Source organism: Aspergillus tubingensis (assembly GCF_013340325.1).
Source record: "Aspergillus tubingensis WU-2223L DNA, scaffold_3, whole genome shotgun sequence".
NCBI classification, from domain to species: Eukaryota; Fungi; Ascomycota; class Eurotiomycetes; order Eurotiales; family Aspergillaceae; genus Aspergillus; species Aspergillus tubingensis.
Genome location: NW_023336277.1, coordinates 2,498,239 through 2,519,665, shown reverse-complemented (window position 1 = coordinate 2,519,665; position 21,427 = coordinate 2,498,239). Strand labels below are relative to the sequence as shown.

Below are 21,427 nucleotides of genomic sequence, written 5' to 3'. Positions count from 1 at the left end.
CCCTCTCTCATCTCCGATTTTCCTTCTATCATGTGTTAGCCTCAAGGGGCAGTTGCCCCAGGAAAAGCAAGAGCACTTGGTTTCGCATCTTGCTGTTTGGCGCAAGGGCTAGGTGGCGTTCCTTTAAATTTCCTTTTCGAGAACCCTGGGTTTTGATGGTGCTTTGCGGATCTATCGCCTTTGTTTTTTTCTTTTCGTTGAAGCCCATTGATGCCCTAATTGTTAATGTCATAGAGAATATTCTCCGTCATGGAGAGGATTGACCCGCAGGGGGACAAAGACCATGTGACCCATGAATGAGTGGCCTGTAATTGATTATTTCTTTTCTTTGGTCGGGTCAGCACAGTCGGTGTATTGTTGATATGATGTGTAGAGAGCAACCATCTGTGAATACATGTGTATACTACTTACTACAATGGGATGATATCTCGGTTGATTTTATACTTGATGTCCTTTCTGTTTATCGTATCGTATGCCTATTCTTACTACATCTATGAATTACTATATACTAAATGCCACTATCAAGTAGCTACCAAACAATATCAACGGTATCTACGATGATGAATCGAAGAAGAACAGACAGCTTCAGAAGAAACAACACCCAGCAGGCTACAACAACAATGCTTGCAGCCGAGGTGTGAAAGGAGAATATTTGAGATCATTATAGTATACATACATATAAGGTGTAAGGGAGCATGAGGTATCTATAGAGAGTATTGATGAGGTGAAGAGTAGGTATCGAAAAGAGAGGCGGAGCAGCAGATTAGATCGATTGACTGATTGATTAGATAGATAAAAATGCCTTCTCGCGCCGCGAGTTGACCAATCTATCAGTGAATAAATCAATCAATCATCTTCAATGCACCGTTCCGCCTAGCCGAAACAGCAGGAGACAGAGGAAAGAGGTAGTAAACAAAGCTTAATCGCGTAAAACGACCAGCTTCTCCTGCTCATCCAGTTTATTCTGCTCCTTGCGGTACTTGCGACCTTTCTTGGCGTATTCGCGGAGACGGCGAATATACGTATTGGCCGCAACGTCAGTTTCGTCCTCGCCGCGGCCGGAGAGAGCCTTCCGGCGACGTTCCTGGCACGCGTTGTAGAGTTTCCAGCACTTGTTACTGTCGAGGTGGTTCAATTCGTAGTCCACGGACCACTTGTTAGGGGATTGGAACTGGATCGGGCGGTCCACGTATTCGCCATCCACGATGTTGCGGACGGTGAGGGCAAAGCCCATGATTTCTTTGCTTGGGGTCGTCTCGGCTTCGTCTTGGGAGGTCTCGGACTTGGTCGTGGCGGAGTCTTCGGCCAGGTCGTCTGCGGAGATGGAGGACTCGAAGTCGGCGGGGATGTCTTCAGTATCGTTGGTGGTTGTTGTTGTGTCGTCGTCTTCGTCGGCGCGACCGGGGAGGTCGAGTACGCGGCGCTGATAGGCGTCGATTTCGGCTTGGTTCTTTGTCTGAATTGCGTGGATTTCCTCGTCGGTGACGGGCTCGGCGAAGATGTACATGTACGGTGGTCCGGCCGTGGAGTCACGGGTCTCGAAGTGGAAGCGGAGAGACTGTTTGGGGAATCGGGCCGTGACCTTGTTAAGAACCTTGTTCCAGAGCTGCAGACTCAGGAGGAACTCCCGGTCTCCCAGAGTGGTGTCGTATTGGCCGTGCAATGCCATGTCTAGTTCGGGCAAGCTGAGGTACTGGAATCCGAAGATGCGCTCGATGTTGTGGAAGGCTACGAAGATGCCGTCCATGCGGCCGATGCGCACCTGGAGGGAGTACTTGAGGAGCGCGGCCCGGATCATGTCGTAGTACTCGCGCTCATATGACTCGTATGTGCCGTGGGCTTTCCGGATCTCGTAGCCCAGGCCGTGCTCGAAGTTCTTGGCGTCCATGCGGATGGATGCCACCGCCCGGGTCTTCAGATCGAACATGCCGGTGCCGGGGAGCCGCGGGTCGTAGGCATCCAACTGTGAACGCATCAGGAAATCGCCGTATGTCGAGTAGTGGTAGGCTTCGGGCACTGCCTGCTCCTCTTCGGCGGAGATCTTGTTGGAGCTGGATCGTCGATAGCGCTCGAATTCCTCCTTTGGCATAGTCAAGAGCTTCTCCATCGATTTACCCAGGTTCATGAGAATGTTGGCCGTGTCATGCTCCTTATCGGCATCGATGGCATAGACGCCGTTCTGGTAGCGCAGGAACATGGCCGAGGGAGCTCGCAAGAGCCGCGTGAAGGTCCGCAGCCTTTCCTGAAAGCCCCGGGATACTTGTTGGATGTTGACCTCTCTCCAGTAGGACAGAAGGTAGTGGAAGTGCGACAACACGGATGTCATACTGGAAGAGGAGCCAATGTACTTCTTCTTCTCCTTCTGCGCCAGGCCCCGTAGCTGCTCGTCCTTGGAGGAGGTGATGTATTCCTTCAACGCTTCGAAGTCGAATTCGGTGACAGGCATAATGGAGCCAAGGTATGGATCGAAATTGTAGACGCGCGATCGGGGATCCCGAAGATGGTAGACTCCCGGGCTGTATGTGACAGTGGCTGTCAGCTCCGCTTTGTTTTCGATCGTTTCTTGGGTGAGAGGAAGCAACTTACTTGAACAGCACTCTGTCCAGGCCATAGGCCAGTTGCGGGACTTCGGGGGTCTCGACATCCAGGGCTTTGCGCTAGTTAGTGATCCAGTAGGAGACTTCACAAGTCGCTTGAGGAAGACGCACCTTTCACAGAGTCTCGGTCTGCATTGATCTTTCCGGTGTCCTTTCCGGTGATCGGAACAGGAAGCTGTAATTTGGTAGACTGTTTGTTGGCCTAGCATGGAGAGTTAGACTCTGGCTAGTCCAAGTGGGAAGGTGAAGCTGACTGACCAATACCTGCGGTTTGGGAGATGTTGAGGAGTCAGGAGCAGTCTTCTGCTGCGCGCGAGCTTTTTGGTCCTTCTTGTCCTTCGGCTCCGGTTGCTTGTTCTCCTCCTTCGGAGTCTCGTTTGCAGGGTCCGTCTTGCGCATTTTCATCGCTTCTTGCTTGGCGGCCTTTCGGACCGCTTTCTTATCCGCATTTTGGGGTGACTTGGAGTTTTGCGTCCGAAGGGACTTTTTGACATGGGTGGGTGTCCTTCTATCCGGGAGGTTCTGTCCGCAGCAGCAGGCGGTTAGCATTCACATGTTTTCAAGCTTCCGCTTATTGGCTCTTCATGGGAGCATCTCAATGTCGCATACGTACCTTCTCTAGTGCCTTCAGCTGCTCTTCAATGGCGACAGTGGAAGAAGTCTCGGTGGCCTGGGAGCGCAACCTGGGCGCGGTGTGGAAGCGGCGAGCCCAGGGCTGGGCTTCGAGGCCGCGAGCTAAGCATGAGAGACAAACATGCTCGCGCAAAGGGTCTGAGACAGACCGCAGGGTGGCCCGATACATTCGGGCCAAATCAACGAGCGACAATGGAAGAAGAATGCAGAAGCAGCCAAAGAAGGATTTGAGGGATGGAAGGGACGCTGAGAAGGAATGAATTGAGGAATTGATCGAAAAGCTACATTTTTTTTGCCTTCGAAGCTTCGCCGCGCTTCGGCTTTTCTGCCCGTCGGGGTGTGTTCACCGCCCGGGGAGTTCATCTAATACTCTGTTTGTAATTGGTATGATCAATACGGAAGTAAGATACATGTCTGGATACGGCGTGGTATTTGTCTGTCCATACAAACGGGTATCGATAACAGGCAATGTACCCAGGAAGTACCAGGAAGTACCAGCCAGTAATCTCCAAAGTACCCGCGGAGTATAGCTGAGATAGTGCGACTCGACACATGAGAGAGATCTTCTTGGATGTGAGATATGAGAATAAAAATGATTCGGTCTCTGTTACTCCCTATAATTCTTTCTTACACATATCAATGTCCAAGATATCCAACTAAATAGCTATTTATCATACTCTGTACCATGCCTACTGCTGTACTCCGAATCCGGGGTCGGAGGTGCAATTGATTGGCCCCGCCGTGCCGCCAATCGATAAAAAAAGTCAAAAAAAATTCCCAGCGACAAAGTTGAGTTTGGTTTTCTTGTTTGCTCCCATTGCTTCTTTCGCTCCTCATTCTCGCTCTTCTAGCTCTGTGTGCAGTTTGGTCTCGAGGTAAGTAAAGAATTGTTTTACTCTTTGCATGGAACCCTCCACAATTGGACTTGTTCTGGGGCATTTGACCGAAAGAAACCATGAGTCAAAGTATCCCAATGGGGGGTTTCACTTGCCCCTCCATCCACTCCATCTTCTCCTCCACACTCTCTCTTCCTTTCCCTCTCTTTCCTTCTCTCCTCTCACCACCCTCTAACCGCACATTTGTGCTTCTTCTCTGACCTTATTCTTGTCAATCAGGTCCTCAGAGAACCCTGCACCTTTCACCATGACTACGGAACGGTTGCGCGTTCTCATCGTCGGCAATGGCGGCCGTGAACATGCGCTGGCTTGGAAACTGACCCAGTCTCCCCGCGTCGACATTGTCTACGTCGCTCCCGGCAATGGAGGCACCGCTCAGGGTCCCGACAGCAAGATCCAGAGCGTCAACGTCAAGGGCAATGATTACCCCGGTCTCGTTGCTTTCGCCCAGCAGAACGGTGTCAACCTCGTTGTCCCCGGTCCTGAGGCTCCCCTCGTCGATGGCATCCAGGGCTACTTCCAGGCCGGTGAGTCCGTCCTTTGACATGGAACAATCGCAGTCCCATGTGTAACTGACCGTGAATCGCCCGAATCTAGTTGGCATCCGCTGCTTCGGTCCTTCCAAGGCCGCTGCCCGCATGGAGGGCTCCAAGACCTTCTCCAAGGACTTCATGAAGCGTCACAACATCCCCACCGCCGCCTACGAGAACTTCTACGAATATGAGCCTGCTCGCCAGTACCTCGACTCCGTCTCTCACCAGGTCGTCATCAAGGCCGATGGTCTGGCCGGTGGAAAGGGTGTCATCATCCCCACTACCAAGGAGGAGGCCCACCAGGCCCTCCGTGAAATGATGGTCGAGAACCAGTTCGGTGAGGCCGGTAGCGAGGTCGTCATCGAGGAGTACCTCGAGGGTGACGAGCTCAGTGTCCTGACCTTCAGTGATGGTTACACCATCCGCTCCCTTCCCGCCGCTCAGGACCACAAGCGTATCTTCGATGGCGACCAGGGCCCCAACACCGGTGGCATGGGTTGCTACGCCCCGACCCCCATCTCCTCCCCGGAGGTTCTCGCTCAGATTGACCGCTCCATCATTCAGCCCTCCGTGGATGGCATGCGCAGAGATGGTCCGTCTTTCCCTATATCCGTTTCAGTCTACTTTCCTTCGCTGACCACAATGACTTTATAGGATTCCCCTTCGTTGGTATCCTTTTCACCGGTCTCATGATGACCAAGAATGGCCCCAAGGTTCTCGAGTACAATGTCCGCGGTGGTGACCCCGAGACTCAGACTCTCCTCCCTCTGCTCACCGACGACACCGACTTGGCCGAGATCATGGTCGCCTGCACCGAGCACTGGCTCGACGGTGTCACTATCAATGTCAAGCCCGACTTCTCCACCACTGTTATCGCCGTGGCCGGTGGCTACCCCAACTCCTACGCCAAGGGCAAGAAGATCACCCTGGACCCTACCCCCGAAGGCACCTTGATCTTCCACGCTGGTACCAACCTCGTCGGTGACGAGCTCCAGACCGCTGGCGGCCGTGTCATTGCCTCCACGGCCACCGCATCCAGCCTCGAGGAGGCCGTCCGCAAGAGTTACGAGGGCGTCGCCACCATCCACTTCGAGGACATGTTCTACCGCAAGGATATCGCCCACCGGGCCTTCCGCCAGCGGGATGCTGCCGCTGCTCAGCAGGAGTCTCTCACCTACGCCGCCGCCGGTGTTTCCATCGATGCCGGCAATGACCTCGTCCAGAAGATTAAGAGCTCCGTCGCTCAGACCAAGCGCCCCGGTACCGACGCCGTCATCGGTGGCTTCGGTGGTCTCTTCTCTCTGGCCGCCGCCAACTCCGCCTACCACCCCGAATCCCCTACCCTCATCGGTGCCATTGACGGTGTCGGCACCAAGCTCAAGATTGCCCACGCTGCTGGCGTGCACAACACCGTTGGTATCGATTTGGTCGCCATGAACGTCAACGACCTGGTCGTCCAGGGTGCGGAGCCCCTCTTCTTCCTGGACTGCTACTCCTGCGGCAAGCTCGACGTCCCCACCGCCTCTGCCTTCGTTTCCGGTGTCGCTGAGGGCTGTGTCCAGGCTGGCTGCGCCCTGATCGGTGGTGAGACCGCAGAGATGCCCGGTCTCTTCATCGATGAGTCCTACGATGCCGTTGGTGCCGCCGTCGGTGCCATCAACACCACCGGCCCCAACGCCCGCACTATCCTGCCCGACACCACCGCCATGAAGGCTGGTGATGTCCTGCTGGCCCTGGCTTCGTCCGGTCCCCACTCGAACGGTTACTCTCTCGTCCGCAAGATCGTTGAGCGCTCGGGTCTGTCTTACCAGGACCCTGCTCCCTTCACCATGCCCTCGGCCACCGGTCCCCAGACCCTGGGCCAGGCCCTGCTCACCCCTACCCGCATCTACGTCAAGCCCCTCCTGAAGGCCCTGGCCACCTCTTCCGCCGCTATCAAGGGTCTTGCTCACATCACCGGTGGTGGTCTGCTTGACAACGTGCCCCGTATGCTGCCCGCCACTCTGGCCGCGCACATCAACGTCTCCACCTGGGAGCTGCCCCCTGTCTTCCGCTGGCTGAAGCAGAACGGTAACGTCACCGCCATGGAGATGTCCCGCGCCTTCAACTGCGGTGTGGGTATGATCCTGGCTGTGGAGAAGGGCTCCGAGGGTGCCATCACGGAACTCCTCCAGAAGGAGGGCCAGACGGTCTACCAGATCGGTGAGCTCCAGGTTAAGCAGGAAGGCGAGGAGGGTTGTGTCCTGACTGGTCTGGAGACCTGGGATGCGTAAATATGATAATTTTGAGACTTCAGATAAAGATAGTTATGTTATGATATGATGTCAAACTTAGATAAAATCACGGAGGGCGGCGGGTTGGGATGATGGGAGATGAAATCCATAGAAAAGCAGGAGGGATCCTCCCTCCCCTTTTATTTTTCCTTACTCTTTTGCATTATTTTGATATCATCAAGTTACGTTTTGAATGAATGAATACAAGATTTCCACTGTTCACATACTCCATTTGTTTACACTGTATAAGTAGATGTGCCTCACATACCAGGCACAGTACAAAGTTACCAACATGACAACCATCTTATGACCTGAAGAGATATCTCCCATCGTATCTATCAGCACTTGCATCTATCCTCGTTTAGGCTCTAATCAAAATAACAGAAACTCACACCCTAAAGGATCCTAGCCAGTACTACCATTATAGTAAGTAGTAACTATAGCGCTTTCCATCCAACAACTGCACTCCCAACTCCTACCGATTGAAGCAAACATACGCACTCGCTACAGAGTATTATACCTGAAACTAACAGTTCAAAATCATCTACTAGTAGTAAGTATTACTACACTATGATACAAGGATTGAATACGCATGTGTAGTGTGCAGGCGATACCTTGCCCGCAGGGTTGTATCATAGTCCGAACAACTTACTATATCCTAGGCAACATGGACCGACTACCCATCTGGCTTAGTAGCTTACTACTAGTTGGGCTGGGCTGAAACGGTCGCCAGATCGGACACCTCCAGTTTCATTCCCCGCGGTCTAGAAGGCCTGGCATGACATCATGGTCGAAGGTCTGGGTGGCCTCTCTTACCTGTGACAGGTTGACATTGTGTCCGGGGGGTGGCTGGATGAGATCTAGGCCATCCCATTACCTCTGGAGTTGTATACAGTAAGCATTACTGGGAGAAGTCCTACGGAGAGTCCAAGTTGAGGCCGTGAAAAGACACCAGGTCATAGATAGTCATACGAGCTCAATGGGCAGGCAGGAATCAAGAAAGGGAAAACAAAAGATAAAAAGCAGACCGGCTCATCCACAGAAGATCGACATTCGCAGCAGCATTTTTAAGCTATAACCAGCCCGAAGGCGAGAATGGCAAAGAAACGGGCCCAACAGGAGAGAACAGGAGCCAAACACGAGGTCGAACATTTGAAGGAAAAGAAGAGCTTCCCATGTACATTCCCTCGCCTACACCGCTTCTCGTGCCCTTCCGGTTTTCTTACTCGTTGCCGCCACAAAAGTGGCCTGCTGCCGTAGTGACACGCGTTTGCAAAAAAAATAAAACCTTCTCTATTCCACAGCTAAAATAAAAGTTCCTTTTTCAGGCGATCTTCCTCCTAGTGCGAGTCAGAGAGGCCCGCAAGTCACCAGTGTCTCCGGGCTTTTTAATACATGGGGGAATACGAGAGTACGAAACGGATCACGCGCAAGAGCTAGATAGAAACTCTATTAGCAAGATCTGACATGATCCCTGGAAGGCCAGCACATACCTTAGAAGCACTTGCGGTGGACGATCGAAGGACCGCTCTCGTCGTACTCCTGCTTGGAGATCCACATCTGCTGGAAGGTGGAGAGGGAGGCCAGGATGGAACCACCGATCCAGACGGAGTACTTGCGCTCGGGAGGAGCAATGATCTTGACCTTCATGGAAGAAGGAGCAAGGGCAGTGATCTCCTTCTGCATACGGTCGGAGATACCGGGGTACATGGTAGTACCACCAGACTAAGGGGGGTGTTAGTGATCAGGACAACTTCATACGCATCAAGGAGGCTGAAAACATACCATGACAATGTTGCCGTACAGATCCTTACGGACATCAACATCACACTTCATGATGGAGTTGAAGGTGGTCTCGTGGATACCACCGCTCTCCAGACCCAGGACGCTAGGAGCGAACAGAGCCTCAGGAGCACGGAAACGCTCGTTGCCGATGGTGATGACCTGACCGTCGGGAAGCTCGTAGGACTTCTCGAGGCTGGAGCTCTGGGAAGCGGTCTGGATCTCCTGCTCGAAGTCGAGAGCGACGTAGCAGAGCTTCTCCTTGATGTCACGGACAATTTCACGCTCAGCGGTAGTGGAGAAAGTGTAACCACGCTCGGCAAGGATCTTCATGAGGTAATCCGTCAGGTCACGACCAGCCATGTCGACACGGGAGATGGCGTGGGGAAGGGCGAAACCCTCGTAGATGGGGACGACGTGAGTAACACCGTCACCAGAGTCCAGAACGATACCGGTGGTACGACCGGAGGCGTACAGGGACAGAACGGCCTGGATGGAGACGTAGAAGGCGGGAGCGTTGAAAGTCTCGAAGACGATCTGGGTCATCTTCTCACGGTTGGACTTGGGGTTGATGGGGGCTTCGGTCAAGAGAACGGGGTGCTCCTCAGGAGCGACACGGAGTTCATTGTAGAAGGTGTGGTGCCAGATCTTCTCCATGTCATCCCAGTTCGTGACGACACCGTGCTCAATGGGGTATCTGAGGGTAAGGATACCACGCTTGGACTGTGCCTCATCACCGACGTAGGAGTCCTTCTGACCCATACCAATCATGATACTGTGGGCGGCATTAGACAAAACTGATCAACCAGCCTAGCAGGCCAATTAGGAGAGAATAAAGGGGAGCTTTACCCATGGTGACGGGGACGACCGACAATGGAGGCTGTACCGCAAGTTAGTTCACTATTCGAACTGGTGCTGACATGGCGGGTAATTCACCGCCCCCACATGAGCTAGCAGCCCGGCGCGAAGACGCAATGGGTGGCAATTGCCATGAAAGAGCGGGAAGAATCCATCAAGCCAGTAGGTAGAACGTCCAGCACAGTGGACAAGGAGGGGGTTGACTTACGGAAGACGGCACGGGGAGCATCGTCACCGGCGAAACCGGCCTTGCACATACCCGAACTGAGAACACAGAAGTTAGTATAATCGAGCAAACCACAGCCTCGCGGGCCAGTCGATCGAGCTGTCCCAGTTTCTTGCCATAAGCGCCAGAGGGAGTGGGCAAGTAATGCCAGCGAGATTCCCAGTCAAGTTCATCTTCGCGACCAAGCCCCAAAAGGGGACATATGTTTTGCACCATCTCCCCTGGACTTGGCGAGAAACCACAACAAGCAGGACGAATCCATCGCCAGAATCATCGAAAACCCAGAGTAACATACCCATTGTCAATGACGAGAGCAGCAACTTCCTCTAGATGGTGGAAAAATTAGATGTTAGCCAAGTTGTAAAGGTGGGCGTTGAGGGGGGTAACGGAGGGGGGAGGGGGAGCGAGCAAGCTTGGGAAGCGAGCAAGACGCAAGGTGGCAGGAAGCCCTTACCTTCCATGGTGACTGTGTGGGATTAAGAATCGGACTACGGGGAATAAAAAAAGAGACGAAGAGAAGAAAGAGAAGAGTGAGATGGAGATGGAGATGGGAAGGGAGGAGTGACGGGAAAGAGAAGAGGGAAGTAGTAAGTTCAAGAGAGATGGGATGAGTTGAGGTAAGTAGGTTGGAGAGGGAGGAAACGGGGGGAGGAGTGGAAAGTGATGGAGGCCGTCGGGTTAGTAGGGAGTCGGCGGTGGTGGAAAGCAAGAGTGGGTGCGGGTTGGCCTGGTTGGGTTTGGTTCAGGTTGGGTTTGGTCTGGTTTGGTTTGGTTTGGTTTTGTCTGGTCTGGTTTGGTTCTGGTCAGATTGACTGGTTGGTACGTACTCAGTAGGGGGAGGGGGGGGTGAAAGCGATAGTCAGTCAGCACATACTAACTTCGCTGCTGCTCAAGTATCTTAGATAGTAACTATATATGATCGGTCAATTAGGGGCGAAAAAAAGTCCAATTTTAATTAATGAAGTCTCCAGTAGGCACCACTTCTACGAATACGGAGTCACGGATGGAGGAAGACAAGACCAGGAAACCTGAAAGGGGAGAGGCAATACACACCAGTCAACGTTCTTCCAACCAGTCTGGAAGGTCCCTTTTTTACGCCAGATACACACCAACTTAAGGGGGAGGGGGAATGACTGCGAAAAAGGGAGAGGTTGGACTGGATCAGGCGGGGTGAAGTGGATCCCACTCTAGGCTTTTCCGAGTCTAGTCCGGGTGTTTCGGCAACGTTGATTGCACCGCCGGGAGCACTAGTGCCGTTTAGTCCCAGTGCTGTCACCGCCACACTTTCACGCCGAGTACCGCTCGTCAGGTAAGCGGGTAATTTAATACACTCAGGGCGCTAAAGGGGGACCAGAACGTGTACTTGTTGCTAACGCTGAGAAGTACTATCTGGCCGGAGAGAGATAGAGAGATCTGATGTATGTATATCAAGACAATTTAGAGAACGAGGGAAGAGATAGATAATGGTGGTTATGGAAGTATGCATTTCCGTGGATGTACTCTTCCACCATTGTTTATATACACCCAATCTGATGTCAACCTTCCCACCATGGTTGCCTCCAGGCAGAATGATTGTGGCCTTCCTACAATCAATCAACTTGTCTTCCCTTACTGTTCCTCTCACCCGAACATTCCGTTGAGGTGGCCCTTCCAAAGGGCTGAGAAAGAGCAGGCAGGAGGAAAACCAGAAGGAGGGAAATAATAATCACGATGGCAAAAACACTTGCGCACCCTCGTGGGGCTGAACCCGACCCAGGGTTGCCGCCGTCAATGGCTCAGCCCGAATGTGTACCACTGAACAAGGTTGGAACAATAATAATCATGGCCCGATGATGATGATTATGATAGTGATGATGATAGCCTACAGCGTTAGCTTACCCACGACTGGATAATAATAGCACTGCCCGCCTTGGAGCCGACGGGCCAGGGAACAACCAAGAGCTGAGAATGGGCGATGACCATAGCCCGACCGGTCCAAACTTCAGGCTTCTGGATCCTTCCCCCCCATTCACTAAATCTGAACCACTTGGTCTGTCCGGCTTTTTAAGGGGTTCGTACTCTTTTGCCCCTCGTTCGTGTCTCCTTAGCCTCTAGCGTGGCCGTTTCTTATCCCTGAATTTTGTATCCTCTTTAGTTAATAATGCAATTGCCTGATCGTCTCCGTGTCCGCTGTTCTCTCCGTACTCCGTCATATCTGTAGTATCCCTAATTCCACGTCAGGTAGAAATGATCGACTGATGCCCTTCGATTCCGGTCAATTCCTATGCGCTGTCAGATTTCTTTACCGCCGTTTTCCCACCGGGCCCCCGAAAATGGGGACTTCGAAGAAGAAAGCCTAGCCAGAACTGATGCCCGCCCCATGGAATGTCAATCGCATAAGGGCCGCGTTGATTCTTCGTAAGCCGATCTTCATTGGTGGTGCAGACCAGTGAAGAATGCATAGTCATCCAACGGCATCCTCGTGCCACGCGCAGAAATGTCTCGGTCGGTGAACAGCAGCCAGAAGTCACTGCATATCGGGCATGTATGACCGCATCGCGGGGTTATCCGAGCATGGCGGGGTACACTGCAGCGCCGCTGGCTGGTCGTGATTTGATCAAGATAGCCAGCTTTACAGAGAAGATACTATCGGTATGAGGATCCAAGCAGATACAGCATATGGCTCTGTCAAGTAAAAGTAAATGGGACAGCAATTGTTGTCCCCTTCACTCGCAGACTTTGAGTGTCAGCGTTGCGGTGGAAGGAGGTGGAAGGCCGTCGGAGCCGCATGAACCCTCTCGATTCGTCCAGAACGTCACGCTTTTTCTTTACCTTCATAGAACACCGGCGCATCTTTTTGCACAATCACATCCACCACCATATTCGTGCTATAGAGATCATTTCATAGTGATTGATACAATCCACATAATCTTACTTTCTGCCTATTGTCCTTTTTCAACAACCCTCAACCGTCATCTAGACACCTCACCACCTCTAACACAAATTTTACTCTCCACCACCGAACCATCCCCCACATCAACACCATGGACCCCAACATGAACAGTCTCCTTAAATGGAGTATCAAGGCCGCTACCGAGGAGCAAGCCTCCGGTGATAAGAACGACTCTGGCAACAATGCCCCCGCCGATCCCTCCCGCGGCCTCACGCCGCAGATGCTCTCGACGCTATTCGGCGGTCCCTCCGAAGCCGACCTGATGAAAGCCGCCATGGAAGCCCTCCGCTCCGATGAAGTCGACCTGGAGAACAAGCTGATCGCGTTTGACAACTTCGAACAGCTCATTGAGTCGATCGATAACGCAAACAACCTGGAGCCTCTGGGTCTGTGGACCCCTCTGGTCGAGCTGCTTGACCACAACGAACCGGACATTCGTCGCATGGCGGCGTGGTGCATTGGTACGGCTGTGCAGAACAACGAAAAGTCGCAGGATAAGGTATGTTATTGATGTCTTATTTGTCCCCTTTCTGTTGAAATTCCAAACAAAACTAACACATATCCCACAATAGCTTATCGTCTTGAACGCCCTTCCGAAGCTTGTCACCATTGCCACCACGGACACCACTCCCGTTGTTCGCAAGAAGGCCGTCTACGCTATCTCTTCGGCAGTCCGCAACTACCAGCCCTCCATGGACGAGGTGACTAAGAGTCTCCCCGAGGGTTACTCTCGTGACAAGATCGACGCCGGAGACATGGATGCCGTCGATGCGCTCATGGACAAGCTCCGTGCTCACAAGGTCGAGGCTTCTGCTTGAAGAAAAGTCAAATCGACATATGTGAGATGTACTGTTGATAGGATGCTGTAGCCTAGCGAGCCTACTTCGTCGTCATCTGGCTAGCACGTGGCCGATGTCAAGAGCAGAGCCCTCGAGGCATACGTGCATTGCGCGTATACGTAGGGATGATCTTCCCCGGTATGATGTGGCTGGGCTAGGCAGTCGACTTGGACAAAGTTGAGCGACGATTCTGGCGCAATGATGGCATGCCGTGATAGGCACCCGCCACCATGTTGAGGCTCACGGTTCAGAAGCTATGGGAGGGTTCTCACCCCACTTGATCCGAAACAGATCAGATGGAACATGGTGCATAGCTAGATGCGATTTACCGTCCTTGGCAGTCCACATGGCTGCCTGGAATTAGATACCCTGCGCTACTTTGATATGACATGCGCCCTATGCCTATGCCAAGAAATATATAAACATTAAACATGATATCACTTCATTGTTACAAATATAAACATTGGATGCCTGTAAATCATCTTCTTAAGATAGGATAGTTTACTTTGTTGCCTGGGTTCCCCATCCATAGCTAACCTTATCTTGGCAACGCGTGTACTAGGCTCCTGCTGTAGTACATTAGAACCAACACCGGAAGTGATTATATGGATGCCTATTATCAGATTCCGCAAAGGAACGTCATTCTACTTTCAGTGAACTACAGGAAAACTCCAATTCTCAGAAAGATATCCATAATCATAACTTATAACAAGCATGCTAAAAAGAGAAGGAACAACTACCTAATAACCAAACAAGCACAAAATGCAGACCACTCAATGCGGACATTGCTTTATACAATAACACGACAACCCTCGTAAAGAGTAACTGAACTCCATGATTCCATCAAGGAACGAGAAGTAATAGTAAAGACCGACCACAAAAAAGGAAGCGCACATTCATAATACAATAATACGTCGCGGAGTAGTAGTAAGTATCGCTTTCGTCTCATACCAGCCAATCAATCAATCAATCAGTCGACAGAAGAACAGGTACCACGACTGAACACCTGATAACCATAGCCCATTTCATCTCATATGGTATATCCATCCATCACAGAGCAAGGTTGTAGGTGTAATCGTCTTCTATATTCTGGGAGATCCATAGGACGATGGTGCTGTAATCGCAGAGTTCATTAGCAAGACTGTTCATGCACTGCTTTTTCCCCCAACAAAAACATATGGCAGAATACACACCTCAGCATAACCAGTCCATTCGCAATAACGTTCGCAATACCAAAGTAAAGTGTCGGAAGGGGATATCCCTGGATCAGGTACTTGAGTACCATGACCGTCTATATTCCCATCAGTTAGCCATTCCACTCCACTCCACTCGAGCAACCCCAATACCCCAAACAACATATAATAGAGTAACAAGGTAGGGTAGGTATGCAGGTAAATACTAACCACACTCCCAGCCAATCCACCCGCGAGCAACGCAAATCCCAAGAACAGCACAAACCTCGCCTTCCACGCGACCCCACTCCCACTATAACTGAAGCTATCGGCATGAAGACGCGACTTCTCAATCGAATTGATAACGAGCATTCCGAGCGCGGAGCAGATACCGGGAATCCAGTCGACGAACTTGACGTGCACGAAGGAGCCGTTGCGGGCGCTGTGCGAGAAAGCGGCGGCGTCGATGAGGAAGAAGAAACCCAGGGAGAACTACTGCCATGTGAGTGGGTTGTGTTGTTTGATGGTGGTGGTGACGATGGGAGCTTGCTTACCAGTGCGCCGGAGGTGTAGACGCCTGCGTTGCGCACGGCGGAGTTGTTAAGCCATTCTGGCTTAGACCAGCGGAAAAGACGGTTGTTTGAGACGTCCATTGTAATGCGGGTATATTATGAGTATGTGTGAGATATGATTCCGGGAGATGGAGTGTGTGCCAGCACTGAAGATGGTATCACTGTATGGCTGGATCGGCGGGTTGGTTGGAGCTGTTCGGGGAAGCCGGCGATGATGCAGTGCCGGGGCCGGAAAATCACCTGCCCGATCTATGCTATCTACTATCTACAACTCAATGTCAGAGGGAATCTGTCATGCAGTGCTTTTGGTTGTATATTCTACATATTTAATCTTAAATTCACATAAAGTAGTATGGTATGATTATTCCCTTGATCGTGGCATGTATACCATGCTGCGACGAGGCGGTATACACCTTAGGTAAACATTGATAGTTTCCTGGCTTCAAATAATATCGCTATGCTATATACTTCGTAACTCATCACTCGTTATCTGTGCCAGACAGACTCAATTCTCCTCACAAAACAGTTTCAAAAACTCATCGATGTACGTCATTGCCTTCCCCTTCTCCAACAGTGGTGGCTTATTCGGCGAGCCGTCTTCGCCTGGAGACGGCTCTTTCAGATACTTCCGCAGTGCAAAGGTCGATGCGCGATAGGTCGCATGGTACATGGCCTTGAATTCATCTTCATCGGTGTTGGAAATATCCTCCCCATTTGCAGGGGCCATATCGTGGCTACCGGTCCCGGTTTGCGGCCTGCTCGAGCTCGCGGAGCGCGCTGTAGCACGGTTGAAGCCATAAAGCCGCATGCAGGTCAGGATCGTCCGTGTTATCGTGTTTTTGTTCTCGGAAATGATGGTTTCTGCATCCTTGGGCGCAGCTGGAGACTCAAGTTTCCCTTCAGATGGTAATTCCGGGGACAGTTCTCTTTCCTTTCGTAATGATGACTCCACAAACGGGTTTGGCGTGCCTCGCCGTGAGTTCAGTTCGCGCACGTAGCCCCGTCTGCTGCTAGGCCGTGACTGCTCCGACCGAGCTTCCAGAAGTTTGGAGTTGAGATTCGCCCCGATAGATACAGACCGGGACCGTTGTGAGGCGATCCGGTCCAACTGAGGAAGAGAAGGCTCCTCTGACTCTCGTTTGACCCGAAGACCTTGCAATTGCTGGGACGACTGGGAAAGTGATCGCGCCATTAATTGCGATACAGCCTCACCTCCCTTCTGCCGTACCCTTTTATGATGCTGCGCCACTGATTCAAAGAGCGTTGCTACACGTCTGCGCTTGGGGCTGGGCGAGCGAATGTCCGGAAGGAACTGAGGGGATCGGCCGTGGCCATCGGTATCTTGTGGAGATGGGAGAGACTGAGTTTTGGCAATGAGATGTGCAGAGATCGGAGTGGCGTATATTCTCAGTTCTTGTCTAACAACATGGGACGGCTGGTGGTCTAGCTCCGGTGAAGAGACAGGCGGGGTGGGCGGTCGTTCATAGGAAGTCGTCATGGACAACATCCCATGTATCAAGAGATCGGTCGTGTTGGTTTCAGAGGGCTTTGTCCGCCCATCATTGTCAATCCCCACGAGCAGCCCAATTGGGCATTGTAGGATCTGGATCCGATCCAAATCATCATCTTCCAACCAGATAGTGCCCGTCAGCTTGTCCTTCAGCCATTGCGAGGTCTGCGGGCTATTCGTGTGGAGTTCGAGGTTGGGACCACATCGCGCATAGAGTGGTATGAGGGACGGGTTAACGAAACAGCGAAGATTGAGCGCGGAGTCTCTGCCAATGTCGGATTGCCAGTTTGACGACCGGTCAATTAATTGTAGGCCTAGCTTTGGTGATGAATAGGGCGAATGTAGCCAGGTGGTTGGCGGGGCTCACCTTGGAGTTGTGTGCCTCCATCCAGCGATATTGTGCCGGACCATACATTCATGTTAGAAGGACGAGGGATCACTCGTTCACATATTACTCGTACTTGTGATGATGTTATCAGATCATTGTTGGATGTTCACTCACCAGTCGGCGCGGGTAATTTTACACGACGCGCCCAAGGCGGCGCGCCCCCACGTGACCGGTATCTAGGCACAATTACAGAGCGGAAGACATCGGCATCTCCAAAGATAAAGTGAAGGAGACGGAGGTATGGGTTTATGCATCTGGATAAAGGAATGTATCACACTGCACTGGCAGAGTTTCTATATAACCTCGTACTGGCTATAGTACATCAATCGTATCATTGAACAACGAGAGTAAAATCAACAGCGACTCCCGGGGCATCAAAAAGCACATCAGTACGCCTAGCATACGTCAAATCAAAACGATGTCTCATAAAGGTGCATTGGTCAAGAACATGGAAGGCGGCTTGCTTCAAAAGGTCGATCAACAATCTGCGAGCGGGTATCCAATGCGAAATCTGGTCTTGCAGATATCGGTGCGCATGGCAATTTAAAAGTCTTCCTGTTCCCTGAAGAACATGGAGAAACTGATGATGGTTCCGTAGATCAACAGACCGCCAATGATGGACATGATCATGGCGGGGATCTCGATAGCGCCGCTGTGCGCAAGAACGGCGGGGAGGGCTAGTGAAGCAATTATGGTCAGCCGTAGATCGAGAGAGTCAGGAAAAAACAAGGGCATATATCTCCAGTCGCAGCACAGTCTGCAGTCGCTTTCAATGGTAGGGATGAATGCGACCGCCGACCTGGCCCGCCTATCCGAGAAATCCACTCACCAATACCCATCAGCACCAGGAAGCCCGTCAGGAAACGACCAAAATCAGCAGCAGCATTGCCAGAGCTGTCCATAAAATCATCGGGGTTTGCGCATCGCGAGCAGATCCAGTTGGGCAGGGGAGCAACCACGTAAGTCGCAACGACGACCAGTGGGAGGAAGTTGTGCCAGAGCGCCGATGACAGGATAACAAGCAGGAAGCCAATGGCGAGAACCTATGCCGGGATTACAATTAGCAGGAGTCCAAAGCAGCAGAAATAAAGAAGCTTCATTCTAGCTCCCAAGAAGACATACAAAGGAGAGGGCGATGATCGTCTTGAGTCCAGCGGTCATGATTGCGGAGTAGGACTGTTCAGGTCCAGGACAACAGGCAGAAGTGAGAGGAGCTTCGCACCAACGAAGCTTGACTGGTAAAGCTTGTGGGAAAGATAGCAGAGTCCAAATAGCATGGGTATTAAGACGGAATGGCGACGAGAGGAGCACCGCAAACCGAGGACGGCCAGAGCCTGGATGAAGCAGGAGATTGGAATGGAATGAATGGATGGAAGGCAGTGACGTGCAGCGGAAGTGGATGATGGGGCGGGCGGCCTGAGGCAGCGGGCCAGCCAAGCAGTGAGAGCTTAGCCTTAAGCATGAGTTACTCTCAGTACTACCGCGTCAGTGCTTCTCTGCCTGCCCTCCAGCTCCATATCTCTCTCCCATCCACTCCTGCTCCCTACTTCATCGCCTTGATTCCTCTATTCCCCCCGTTGAGACTCAATATACTATCTGGTCTCTTCCATTGAACTGACAGAGACCCCTATTCACCCCCCTTCCGAGTCTCTCTACCCAAGCTTCCGCCATGTTCAGAAACAACTACGACAACGATGCGGTCACCTTGTATGGACCTCCCCAAGCTCCCTCATCCACCAGAACAAAGCTTTGTCTTCCCTAGTATTTTCAGATTACTAACGAAGCTCTTTACAGCTCCCCGCAAGGCCGGATCTTCCAAGTCGAATATGCACAAGAAGCCGTGAAGCAAGGTTCCGTCGTGGTGGGACTCGTCAACAAGACACATGCCGTGCTGGTCGGCCTCAAGGTTCGACATCCCACTTATCTCCTGGCTCTTTTCTCTCGGGGCACATCCAGCTGACAGGAAAATTTCCAGCGTAATGCCGAAGAGCTCTCCTCGTACCAGAAGAAGATCATCGAAGTCGACTCCCACATGGGCATCGCCATCGCCGGTCTAGCATCGGACGCTCGGGTGCTCTCCAACTTCATGAAGCAGCAGTCTCTCAGCTCCCGCATGACCTACGGCCGCCCGCTCCCCGTCGACCGCATTGTCAGTCAGATCGGCGACCGCGCCCAAACGAACACTCAACATTACGGCAAGCGCCCCTACGGTGTCGGTTTGCTTGTCGCCGGTGTCGATGACTCCGGCCCGCATCTCTTCGAATTCCAACCTTCCGGTATGACCCACGAGATGGTGGCATGCGCCATCGGAGCCCGCTCCCAGATGGCTCGGACCTACCTGGAGCGGAACCTGGACAAGCTGGAGTCCACGTCGCGCGATGAGCTCATCACGCACGGCCTGCGGGCACTTAAGGAATCCCTGTCTCAGGACAAGGAGCTGACGGTGGACAACACATCTGTGGGTGTGGTGGGACTTGCGGGCGACGGTGCCTCGGGGAAGATCGAGAGCTTCAAGCTGTACGAGGGGCAGCAGCTGGTGCCCCTGCTGGAGGCACTGGAGCAGGCGGATGCGGGCGAGACGAAAGAAGAGGAGACAATGGAGGTTGATTCATAGGAGCAGCAAGATGCAACAGATACATCATTGATTTGATAGTCACGATTCCGGAATAATATCACGTTTCCCACACCTGATACCATCTATATATATAACCTAACTCGGCTTGACCACATCTACAACTAACCTTGCTACTAACCACTAATGACACATCACCTATTCCTCCCCCCAATTCAACCTCATCCTCCCATTACTAACCCTATACCCCTTCAACCTTGGCCAAACATCCTTAACATCATTCACCTCGACGAGAATCCCCCCATTCTCCTCCCCAATATACCCCTCCTGCACGGCCTTCCTCACCCACGCCAACACCCCATCCCAATACCCATCCACATTAACCACCACCACCCCAGCCCCATGAATCCCCAACTGATTCCACGTCGTCATCTCCATCACCTCCTCAATCGTCCCGAATCCCCCCGCCAACGCCACAAACCCACTCCCAGGCCCTCCCTCCTGCACCTTCGTCGCCATAAGCCGCTTTCGCGCATGCATATCAGCCACGATCGTGGTCGTCCCGTACTCGGATTCCTTGAACATAGACTCCTTTGTCTTCGCAGTAGTGCCATTGGTAGTGGTAGTAGTACTAGCGGCTGGGATGATTCTTTCCGCGTCCTTGCCGGACCGCGCTTGCTGGACTCCTGCATTTGGGTCTGTGTCTGCGGGATGCTCCGTTGCATTGTCGTACCCCGGTTCTACCTTTACTAATGCGCGCGGGATCACACCGTGCACGGCTTGCGGGCCGGAGAGTTTGACCAGTTCACGGGCTATCGTGCCCATTAGACCTGCTGTGCCGCCGCCATACACGAGGTGGATGTTGTTCTTATGGAATTCGTGCGCGAGTTGGCGCGCGGCTTCCATGTGGCGGGGGTTGGTGCCGGAGACGGAGCCGCAGCTGTAATGGGTTGGTTAATTTGATAGATCATTATATTGGTGCGTGGTGGTGGTGATGGTGTGGATTTTAAGTATAAGTATGAATGCGGGGCGAGGCGGACGAAACACTATATAAATTGATATGATGATATATTGGTGACTTACAATACGCAGACCACTGCGGGCTTAGTCCCATTCACGGAGCTCATGATGTCGTTGAAATTGTTGAAACTACTTGCTACTGATGAAGAAGACACAACGCTCGCTCTTGTCGCTTTTTCAGAATGAAGAGGAGAAGTTCAATGGGGGGTTTGCCCCGAGCTCAACGGTTTAAGATGTCGGTGCAGTGATGTAACCGATTTCTTGAAGCTGCGGTTCTGGATCCGAATGCGGACAGACTGCACAAAACATTGGGGAATAAAGTGGCGGTAGTAGTCATGATGGGGATGGAAATCTTAGCTGGATTATAATAGCATGCGAGTAAAAGGAAGGTTTGCAGTGAGGATTTGATATGAGTCAGAGATACTTGTTGACTGTCACTGGGATTGGATTGGGTGGCCGGAGGGGTTGCTTTGCTGTCCTTGCTTAGTTACAGAAAAAGGTCTATAGAGATAAGCTGGAAAAAGAAGGAGCTGATGGCAATAGCCAGCTGCACTTGTAGAATGGTTAAGAGATCTAGCTATCCATGTCTAGAATGGAATCGGGATGAGAGAATCCTGCTCTCAT

The 21,427-nt window shown here is 52.1% G+C and overlaps 9 protein-coding genes across 9 annotated transcripts; 3 read left to right on the top strand and 6 right to left on the bottom strand.

Annotated features, from left to right (window-relative positions):
• Positions 1-919: 919 nt before the first annotated feature.
• AtWU_01954 (mitochondrial mRNA processing protein PET127) lies at positions 920-3,399 on the bottom strand (the record flags this gene model as incomplete). Its single annotated transcript, XM_035497068.1, has 5 exons — positions 920-2,516; positions 2,587-2,650; positions 2,709-2,799; positions 2,856-3,119; positions 3,211-3,399. 5 exons carry the CDS (start codon positions 3,397-3,399, stop codon positions 920-922), a joined length of 2,205 nt encoding a protein of 734 aa, XP_035352961.1.
• A 516-nt stretch (positions 3,400-3,915) lies between these two features.
• ade1 (bifunctional aminoimidazole ribotide synthase/glycinamide ribotide synthase) lies at positions 3,916-6,932 on the top strand (the record flags this gene model as incomplete). The annotated part of the gene is made up of 5 exons (XM_035497067.1): positions 3,916-3,950; positions 4,082-4,105; positions 4,346-4,653; positions 4,724-5,251; positions 5,314-6,932. 5 exons carry the CDS (start codon positions 3,916-3,918, stop codon positions 6,930-6,932), a joined length of 2,514 nt encoding a protein of 837 aa, XP_035352960.1.
• A 1,494-nt stretch (positions 6,933-8,426) lies between these two features.
• act1 (actin) lies at positions 8,427-10,259 on the bottom strand (the record flags this gene model as incomplete). Its single annotated transcript, XM_035497066.1, has 6 exons — positions 8,427-8,657; positions 8,718-9,489; positions 9,564-9,594; positions 9,781-9,836; positions 10,094-10,124; positions 10,253-10,259. The coding sequence occupies 6 exons, from the start codon at positions 10,257-10,259 to the stop codon at positions 8,427-8,429; spliced, it is 1,128 nt and encodes a 375-aa protein (XP_035352959.1).
• A 2,562-nt stretch (positions 10,260-12,821) lies between these two features.
• On the top strand, positions 12,822-13,548 carry fes1 (Hsp70 nucleotide exchange factor FES1; the record flags this gene model as incomplete). Its single annotated transcript, XM_035497065.1, has 2 exons — positions 12,822-13,229; positions 13,303-13,548. 2 exons carry the CDS (start codon positions 12,822-12,824, stop codon positions 13,546-13,548), a joined length of 654 nt encoding a protein of 217 aa, XP_035352958.1.
• A 1,071-nt stretch (positions 13,549-14,619) lies between these two features.
• AtWU_01950 (UPF0220 family protein) lies at positions 14,620-15,394 on the bottom strand (the record flags this gene model as incomplete). The annotated part of the gene is made up of 4 exons (XM_035497064.1): positions 14,620-14,683; positions 14,763-14,860; positions 14,973-15,233; positions 15,296-15,394. The coding sequence occupies 4 exons, from the start codon at positions 15,392-15,394 to the stop codon at positions 14,620-14,622; spliced, it is 522 nt and encodes a 173-aa protein (XP_035352957.1).
• Positions 15,395-15,818: 424 nt separating this feature from the next.
• On the bottom strand, positions 15,819-17,242 carry AtWU_01949 (uncharacterized protein; the record flags this gene model as incomplete). The annotated part of the gene is made up of 2 exons (XM_035497063.1): positions 15,819-17,137; positions 17,191-17,242. The coding sequence occupies 2 exons, from the start codon at positions 17,240-17,242 to the stop codon at positions 15,819-15,821; spliced, it is 1,371 nt and encodes a 456-aa protein (XP_035352956.1).
• A 512-nt stretch (positions 17,243-17,754) lies between these two features.
• Positions 17,755-18,372, bottom strand: AtWU_01948 (Vps55 family protein; the record flags this gene model as incomplete). Its single annotated transcript, XM_035497062.1, has 3 exons — positions 17,755-17,888; positions 18,041-18,254; positions 18,334-18,372. The coding sequence occupies 3 exons, from the start codon at positions 18,370-18,372 to the stop codon at positions 17,755-17,757; spliced, it is 387 nt and encodes a 128-aa protein (XP_035352955.1).
• A 508-nt stretch (positions 18,373-18,880) lies between these two features.
• On the top strand, positions 18,881-19,825 carry pre5 (proteasome core particle subunit alpha 6; the record flags this gene model as incomplete). The annotated part of the gene is made up of 3 exons (XM_035497061.1): positions 18,881-18,918; positions 19,006-19,117; positions 19,187-19,825. 3 exons carry the CDS (start codon positions 18,881-18,883, stop codon positions 19,823-19,825), a joined length of 789 nt encoding a protein of 262 aa, XP_035352954.1.
• A 156-nt stretch (positions 19,826-19,981) lies between these two features.
• On the bottom strand, positions 19,982-20,910 carry AtWU_01946 (LOG family protein; the record flags this gene model as incomplete). Its single annotated transcript, XM_035497060.1, has 2 exons — positions 19,982-20,723; positions 20,867-20,910. 2 exons carry the CDS (start codon positions 20,908-20,910, stop codon positions 19,982-19,984), a joined length of 786 nt encoding a protein of 261 aa, XP_035352953.1.
• Between the last annotated feature and the right edge of the window lie 517 nt (positions 20,911-21,427).